At 37.9% G+C, this 9,744-nt stretch overlaps 1 protein-coding gene across 1 annotated transcript; it reads right to left on the reverse strand.

Annotated features, from left to right (window-relative positions):
• Positions 1-6,517: 6,517 nt before the first annotated feature.
• On the reverse strand, positions 6,518-9,290 carry LOC114320486 (large ribosomal subunit protein uL23). Its single transcript, XM_028267549.2, has 4 exons — positions 9,108-9,290; positions 8,972-8,996; positions 7,428-7,794; positions 6,518-6,800 (listed from the first exon to the last, which is right to left on the reverse strand). Exons 2-4 carry the CDS (start codon positions 8,982-8,984, stop codon positions 6,716-6,718), a joined length of 465 nt encoding a protein of 154 aa, XP_028123350.1. The 5' UTR covers positions 8,985-8,996; positions 9,108-9,290; the 3' UTR covers positions 6,518-6,715.
• Between the last annotated feature and the right edge of the window lie 454 nt (positions 9,291-9,744).

A 9,744-nucleotide genomic window follows, 5' to 3' on the forward strand; every position in this document is an offset into this window, starting at 1 on the left:
CATCAGAACAAGTTTTGATTTTGTAGACCCATTTGCAACCAATGGCAGTCTTGCCAGAAGGAAGATCAACAATGTCCCAAGTGTGAGTTTTGTCTAAAGCCTGCAATTCATCAGTCATAGCTTGCTGCCAAAGAGGATTAGAGCGAGCCTCACGATAGGAGGTCGGTTCATAAGTAGAAAAAGCAGTAGAACCAACAATAAAGTCACGAAAACGAGTAGAAGGTTGGGTTACCCGGTGTGGTCGAGTAGAGGCAGGAGAAGCCAGAGGGAGAGACTCACTAGGAGGGGAGGATCCCGAGGGAGCAAGAGCAGGACCATCAGAATTAGCAGGTGCATGGGACAGACCAGTAGGCAAGGCAGTCTCGAGAGAGGCTGGCAGGGGCGGTGGAGTAAGCTCATCAGAGAACTCGAGAGAGGCTGGCAAGGGCGGTGGAGTAAGCTCATCAGAGAACAGATCCGTGGAAGGGTCAGTAAAAAATAGAGAGGGTGAGGGAACGGACAAACGGAAGAGAGAGAGAGAGGAAAACATTTTGTGTTCCCAAAAGACTACATGACGAGAGATACGGAGTCGCTGAGAGAGAGGATCCCAACAACGATACCCCTTGTGTTCAATACCATACCCTAACATGCAACAAAGGCGAGAACGTGGTTCAAGTTTGGTACGCTTATGAGGTTGGGGAAGAACAAAACAGGCAGATCCAAAGACCCTAAGGTTGGTGTAAGGGGGACGGGTGCCATGCAGACGCTCATAAGGAGTGTGATTGTGAATGACAGGTGTAGGGATACAATTGATAGTGTAAGCAGCAGTGAGAGCTGCCTCTCCCCAAAAATGTTCCGGACAAGAGGAAGACAGAAGGAGAGCTCGAGTAGTGTCAAGAATATGTCGATGTTTCCGTTCAACACGTCCATTTTGTTGAGACGTACCGGGACAGGAATGATGAGGTTGAGTACCATGACTCTGAAGAAAGGAAAGAAAGTCAAAATCTTTATATTCCATGGCATTGTCGGAGCGAAAAAGCTTAATATTTTTAGAAAATTATGTTTTAACCATTGCAGCAAAATTGTAATAAAGTTGTTTGAGCTCAGAGCGATTTTTCATAAGAAACAACCATGTATAACGGGAAAAATCATCTATAAAAACAACAAAATAGCGTGCGCCTCCCATAGTAGGAGTAGGAGAGGGTCCCCAAATATCAGAATGAATGAGATCAAATGGTGCAAGAGAAACAGAGTCACTTTTATTAAACGATAAAGCAGGTTGTTTGGCAAGTTGACAGGACACACAATCTAAAACATCAGAACTTACATGACCTAAATGACCACTGGAAATTAAAGATTTTAAACGACCAACAGAAAAATGACCTAAACGACAGTGCCAAAGCTGAAAATGAGATAAAGGAGGAGCAGTGGTAGCAGTGGTAGGAGCTGTGATCTGAAAGGAATCTGGAACATGAAGATGGATGAGTTCGTAGAGACGTCCATGCTTACGGCCTATCCCAAGAGTTTGCCCCGTCCGAGGGTTCTGCACCAAACAACCAGTATGGGAAAAGGTAACAGTTAGACCATGCTCACATAATTGACTAATGGAGATAAGATTTAAAGTAAGAGCAGGCATAAGATAGACATGGGATAAAGATAAGTGAGAGGTTGAAACAGAACCAACATGACTTACAGACAGAGGAGACCCATCAGCAGTATGGATAGAAGGAACATGAGGAGTAGAAGAGAGAGGAGTAAAAATAGTAGGGTCAAAGATCATGTGATTACAACAAGCGGAGTCAAAGTACCAAGAAGTGTTACCTGCGGTGACAGATAAAGCAGTAGATGGAGGAGCACCGGAATTCTGCCAAAAATGTTAAAACATGGCTTCGACATCGATTTGAGAGAAGACTGGAGTGGAAGGGTCTATAGGGACAGAGGAAGGTAAATCCTCTGAGGTAGCAGCAGTGCGTTGAGCAGGCATTGGTTTAAACGGAGCCCCAGAACGGTGAGAGTGGCTGCGAGAAAAATTCCCGGTGGAAGGACCATTGCGAGAGGCACGGGCGGGATTGCGGAAGCAATCTTGCTGGAGATGACCAGGGCCAGTCTTGTTGCAAAACCGACAAAGACGAACTGGACAATTAACCAGAAGATGAGTCGACGGAAGATTGCGGTTGTGACAGTAATTGCAGGCAGTTGGCCTCTGTGGTGAAGGTGGGGAAGGAGAACTTCGAATCTGGGGAGTGGCAAGAACAGAGTCCACAGGGTGCGGATGAAGAGTACCAAATCTGGTTTCCTCTGACAGGAGTTCAGAAATTGCTTGCTCAAGAGTGGGTAAAGGAGTGCGATGAAGGAGAGATGCGCGTACTGGCTCAAAACGGGGAGTGAGAGCCATGAGAAACTGAACCAAGCGCTGTTGGTCACGGTAAGTAGTAAACAAGGCAGCATCCTTAGTATAATCCCATGGAGGTTCAGAAAGAGCGAGCTGATCCCAAACATAATACATTTGGGAGAGGAAATCATTAATGTTCTGAGTTGTTTCTTGGCGCATACGGTGAAGATGACTCAGAAGCTGATATTGGTGAGCAAGGCCAGTAGTCTAATAGCATTCTTGTAAAAAATCCCAGATGGCTTTGGCAGGAGAGAAAGCAGAGTCAAGTTGGAACCGACCAAACTGAAGGCTGATAGATGTAATAGAAGTATTGCGAAACCAAGTGATGATCTGATAGTTTTTACTATCCCAATCTTCCAGTCGGTCGACATATTTGGCAGCGGAGTCCGTGGCAGCGGAATCTGTGGTCCCTTGAACGGGTTTGCACACATCCCCAGTGATGATGCGCCAAAGTTTCTTTCCTTTGAGGAAGCCAGACATAGCTTGTGCCCATAGGACATAATTAGTCCCGTCAAGAATAACGAAAATAGGGTGGTTAGAGGAGTCCAGGCGATCCATGAGAGAAAAATAGTACAATTGAGGTAGAATCTGAAAAAACCGAGGTTACCAGTGAATTCAGATGGTCAAAATCAGTCGGAAAAGGAGTGAACGGACCAAAAATATGACCAGAAAAGCAGAAAATGGATTAGTCAACGAATCTGGTCAAACAAGGATGATACAGGGCTGATGTCACAGGCGCGGCGCACGTTAGCATAGAGTTGCGCGGCGCACGTTAGCAGGCGAGAAACACGCGGCGCACGGAAGCAGCAAGGGCTGACGTCAGAAACACGCGGCTCACGTTAGCAGATGAGGCCGTGGCGCACAATAGCACCGGACAGTGTAGGAGGCGCATAGAGCGCGTCTGAGACGAGGAAGCGCGTTGCCTAATGTTCTGGCGGCGCGTGGAGGCGCATGAGACTTCAGATGATGATGAATCTGGTGGCGTTGGCTTCGTGGTGAAGAGACGAAGGTGCTGGTGTTGTCCAATCTGTATATTAGGTAAGGACGAGATACGCAGCAATCTGCCAAGAAAAGAAAATGTGATGCAAAGACTTAGGAAAAACACTTGTGCTCTGATACCATGTAAAACAAGTTGAGAGAGAGTTGAGAGAGTGATATTGAAAGAGAACTCTGTAATTGAAACTATATTCAGAAACCAAATAGAGGCTCCATAATATAGGAGCTGGATACAAAACATCATTATGATATAATTCAATATAATAAGAAAAAGGAGGCCGAAGGAAGGCGGGCGACCGAAAATAGGGACAAAGAATGACAAAGAATCCTATCTATCTAGATGTATGACCATTATATACATACTATAATATATTAACAATTATATTAATATGTTAACACTAACAAAATCTACGGTCCTCCCTCCGGTCAACGGCCAGGGATATGGAAAGGGCATCATTGCTGTGGTGCTTTTGTGCATAATGCCAGTCCATTCCAATCCCATTTTATGTTGTTTCCCTCTGTTCCCTCTTACTCTTATTTTGCCTTTTTAGGCTTTGACAATTTTTTGTTTATCCCTTCCCATTGATATTCTGCCAAGGAAACATTTTATTAATGCAAGGCCAAATTATGCCCTTCTTTGTTTGACCCAACCAAACTTACTTTAATATATATCTATCTATACTATTATAAAGTGAACACCTCTTATGGTGTCCTGAAACTTTACTCTCCTCATGCCATGTGACAGTATTTTTTATTTTTAAAAAAAAGGTTAAACAAAGAAATGGGCAAGGCTTGAACCCATGACCATGGGTTTAAGTACGAGGACTCATACCACTTAAGCTAAGTACACATTATAATATTAATTTCATTATTATTTTTTTTTATTCCTACTTATTTAAATTGCACACACATCGTATGTGCCACCCACTAGTATATATATATAAATCAAACCTAAAAGTTTGAATATATTTCTTAAATTCAAATTATTTGATCTCATTCTTAAAAAGCAAATATTTTATCACAAGGTTTAAAAACACAAAAAAAACGATTGCAAAATTAGAGACAAATTTTCTCATATAAAGTGAATTTTATTTTTTTTATGAGTTACACGCTCATATAAAAAATTGTATCTGATTATATAATTAGTTCCAAAATTAATAATTTTTCCCAGAAAATCTATATCAAAACACAAGAGATGGGCATAAAAAGTCGATTTCATTTCAGTGAACCATTATAAAACCATTCCAACTATCTCTTTAAAGAAAGCAATAGGTCACCAATACAACAAAGTTCAAACCCTACCCTCGTGTGAGCAACAAATGCATATGCATAAATAACCCAACTTTTACTAAATCAATTGCACATTTATTTATTTCATATATATCTCAGATAAAAGGGTTTCAACAGCTTGCTGTATGTACTCACACCATTCCTCCAAGGCAGAGTCCCTTCATGTATCTGCTCTTGCCAAAATTAAAATAAACTAATAATTCAAATCACATTTCACAATCTGCCAGCAAGAAGGAAGAAAACCAATGTGCATGGGAAAACCAGAGAGATTTCATTACCAAAAAAGTGAATACTAGATACTTCATCCTGAAAGCCATCCATCACACTGAACAAAAACATCAGTAGGCCCCCAAACATATATATAGGGAAGTGTTTGGATATGCAATACCATATCTATTTGAATAAATTTTTATAAATATATACAAGTTATCTCATAAAATCAAGTAAATTCCCACAAATATACATAAGTTGTGATTTCTCAAATTTTTATAGATTAACTTACGCATGTTTATGAAAACTTACGTTATTTTATGAAATAATTTACGTATATTTGTAAAAATTTACACAAATGCATGAGATATGTACTCACACACTTAAAAATTGCCCATATATATATATATATATGTATGTAGGCCATCCATGTCAAATTCATCTCCAAAGCCATCCATGTCAAACCATTCTCCAAAAACTCCCAGACCCAAATCCATTACAACAACATACATCTCAAAAATACAAGATCACAATTCTAGTATAAACACAATCCCACATTCTACAATCAAAAAGATCTCAATCCCATTACAAATTCAATATAATCACAATCCCACTTTCTGCATTCATAAGAACATCACAATTCCATTCCATAACCAAAAATTACTTTTTGAATCGCCAAAAAAAATCCCATCAGCATCTACTTCATTCACCAAAATAAACTTGAGAATAATGTTTGAGAGCCACAATTTGTGTGGCTCAAATGGCTCAAAACTGTCAAAACGACGTCGTTTTGACATGTTTTGTGCTCAAAACTGTCAAAACGACGTCGTTTTGACATGTTTTGTGCTCAAAACGACGTTGTTTTGACAGTTTTGAGCCATTTGAGCCACAAAAATTGTGGCCCTCTACCATTGCCCTAAACTTAAACATATTATCCAAAAACATAACATTTAACTTCCATTTCCCAAAAAAGTAAGCACAGTATTGTGGACTGCTCCACCCATTTAACATCAATGTTGAGTGCCTGTGTTCCCAACTCCTCCTTGGCTACCCATTGCAACACTAGATTAGCTAGGTATGACTTGGAGAACTTCTCAGCCTCCCAAAAGCCCTAATTTAAGAGGTGTTGGGTTTGAGTTTGGAAACTGAATTGGGGATTGTAAGCATGCCCTAGGCATGTGACATCAACTTAGGGATTGTTTTCTCACCCAAAAATTGTTCCATTAAAGAGAACAAATGAAAATGGACAGAGTGTTCACGTTACACACAGGTTTAAAGTCGGGGGTTTAAGTTGTTAAACATTGAAACTATAAAGTTTAATTTGCAAAACACGTGAAATTCTAGAGCTTTTTATGTAATTTCCCCATTCTAATATTTGAAACAAACTGAAATAAGAAAATAATTCACAATTATCTACTTAAATTAGAAATATTTTCTACCAACATGAAGAGAATGTGAAGGCATTCTTACCAATGTATTAGTAGTTGTGTTAGTGGTGGATGTGGTGATGATAGTGTCATGGCATACTTCGGCGATGGATTGATGTAATCCATTCTAGAATAGCTCCACCCAAAAATAATTTTTTAAAAAAAATACAAAACAAAAAAAAACACTAAAGATTCATCATCATCATCATCATCATCATAACCATTTGTATCAAAATCAATTATATGAAAATTAAAATTACGTTTCTATGTCAAAAGTTGAAATGCCAACAGAATTCTAACACACATTTCAAATAACCAGACTACACAACTGCATTGCTATTCAAGACCAACACAGCTACCAAAACTGTAATAGTACCAACAAAATGGTTTTGCTCTAGATAAAAGGGCAAGTAAATCGATCTTAGATGATTCCAATCTTGTTTGCCACATCCAAGGCATCATAGTCTGGAGTCAACCGAACATATGCCTTCTTGGTACCATCAGGCCTGCACCACAAGAATACAAACTTGGGTTATTTCAAGTTGCCTAAACTCTCTCTCTTTAGTTTGGGAGAAACAATGGAGCACATATAACAACTGAATTTGCATACAGCAGAGAGATGTAAACTGAATTTTTACTCATTAAACAATATTGATGTACTAAATCAATCACGAGTGTCCAAAACCAGTCAACTGACAAGATCTGCATGGTTAATCTTGATTGTACAAAATTGGACATTAAGGATTTGTTTGGAACTAGCATTTGGGTAGGGATTTGGAAAGAGACAGATCCATTTCCCTCTCCTTATCCTTTCCTTTCCAAATCCCAACCCCAATCCTAGATACAAACGCAGCCTAAAAGAGCCATCCCCCATGAAAGAAACCAGCATTTTATGGAAGAATTCTACCAAAAAACCAATAGTAGAATATGTTTCTTCAGAAGCTTAACCACTAAAAACACTTGGTTCTTATATTTAATACACTGCAAGCTTTTCCTATATTTATATATTTGTTTGTTTATATTTTGTAAAGTAAACTATTCCAAATTTTAATAGGCTGCGATTTGTGTAAAAGAACTACATGTTAACAAGCTAAAATCTTTCGTTACAGTTAAGTATGTTAAACGATAGCTACCTGATCAAAGTGTTCACTTTCTTGGTCTGAATGTCATACATCTTCTTCACTGCATCCTTTATCTTTTTCTTGTCAGCACGGATGTCAACAATGAAAACAAGGGTATTGTTATCCTCAATCTTCTTCATTGCAGACTCAGTAGTCAATGGGTATTTCAGGATCTGATAATGGTCCAATTTGTTTCTCGGAGGGGCACTAATGCGTGGATACTTGGGGTTCCTGTCCTTCTTCAATGTCCTCGGTCTGTGAAAGGTAACTGTTGTTCGGATCTTCTTAACTTTTTTCTTGAGGGTTGATGAACCTGATTTCACAGCCTTGGCAGCCTTCAAGGCCTGTGCCTTTGGATCAGCCTTTTTTGTACTGTCAGCTGTAGTGGAGGAAAGAACAGAAGTGGGTAAATGATCAATTTAAAATGGGTAACTATATTTCTAATACCGGTAAATGAGCAAGATAACAAGTGTAACCATATTTTCAAAATTGTAAATCCCAACAGACAAAACAAAGAAAATTTCCAGTTCTCCCCAACTTTCAAAGTTCGTAGTTCAATCCAAACAATAGAAATGGATGAACTATCAGAATTATTCCATCTTAAAGCACAAGTTGATGGATTGCACAAAAAGCCAACCCATAGAAGGTTGTTGACTGATCATTTGCAGAATAAGAAAATATCAAATCTGTTTTCTCGTTTGATAAGTAAGCCATTTGCTAATAAACTATAGTAATGAACTGTCATTTTATGCTAATTTCTGCAAGTAATAATATATCACTTTAAACATAGCAAACAGCAATAACAAACAAAAATGCTTTTATTCTATATCACTGCTAAGCAAAACTGTTTGCAGGCCAAATTTCTTGAAAATTTCCTAGCCAACAATGAAAAAGCGTTTTTTGAACATTCTTCTTAAATTCCCCAATGACATAAAAGATTTTGAGGTCAAACAAATTAAACAGCAAATTACTCATTCAGATTGGGCAACACTTGATCTGAAAAGTCCTCCAACTATCCATACTAATTACCACATTTCCTTGTCAAAATAACAATGTCTAAATTCTAGAGACTTGTCAAAGTGAAGTCCAAACCATTGCAATTGCAACAATTAGACACTCCTTCCCATTACCTACATTTTATAGACATATTGCAAACTAACTAACAACACTTAGAAACCTATTATTTCAGATATTGGCTAACACATCTTAATCTATTAGCATACCCTTGACAACAAATTAAACTAGCACATACATACATAAATCAATAAAAACAGCTTAGGCTAATAGGCTAAACCCATTGTAATCCATTTTTGTGAATAGAAAATGGATTAAGTCATGCTCAATATCTTCATTAAATTGAATTTAAAACACATACAAGCTTAAAAAACCCAAATCACCAACTACCCAAGTAGTATAAGTAAACATGTTAAATAACAAACAAACACACACACATATATATCCCAAACCCTAAAACTAAAACCCAGTTACATGTCTATCCTGAGATTTTTTTTTTTTTTTTAAATTTAAAAAATAAAGTGTTAATTGCATGAACGTACCTTTAGGAGCCATTGTTAACCCAACCTAAATCAAACAAGACAGATCAAATTCAAACGAAAACGAACATTGTTAGACCAAATCGCAATTTCAAAATAGAGAGAGAGAGAGAGAGAGAGAGAGAGAGAGAGGGGGTACCTTGAGACGGAGGAGAGGAAGTGAGGGAGAAGAAGTGTTTGCCGCAGCTGAAGAATAGGGTTCCGAAATGAGGGTTTTCTATGAACGCTGCTTATATAGCTATCGAATTACCAAAGCAACCTTTATTTCACTTCCAAATCACGAGTTTGGTATCTCCGACGTTTCATTGAGGAAAAATTATATGAAAAATTTAAATAGTTTTCTAAATATGATTTAAGAATAACGTTGTATTTTGAGTTTGTGAATTTTGAAATTATGATTTGAATGTGAAAATTTTATTTGGTTAGAGCATCTGTAACAGCTTCTTCAAATTTTTAGTCAAATTTAACCCAAAATTTATTTTTTTTTATTTTAACTAGTCACATTTTTAATATTCACTACATTAAACTCTTTATTCTAACTCAATCTTAATAAAATATTAATTTCTTATTATATTTGTTATTCTTTCTTTTTTTTATTAAATTGATGAGGTGCCATCCAAACAATTCTTAAAAAATTTTAAAAAAAAAAATTGTCGTTGATCGGTCGGTCGACCGGTTAGGCTAATTTTCGACATTTTTCTTCTTCTGTTACAGGCACTCATGGGACATCCGGTAGGATATTCAGGAGGACATCTGGGTGGACGACAGATTTAAAA

This window comes from Camellia sinensis, chromosome 5, assembly GCF_055761805.1.
Source record: "Camellia sinensis isolate YWXY chromosome 5, ASM5576180v1, whole genome shotgun sequence".
In the NCBI taxonomy this organism is placed as follows: Eukaryota; Viridiplantae; Streptophyta; class Magnoliopsida; order Ericales; family Theaceae; genus Camellia; species Camellia sinensis.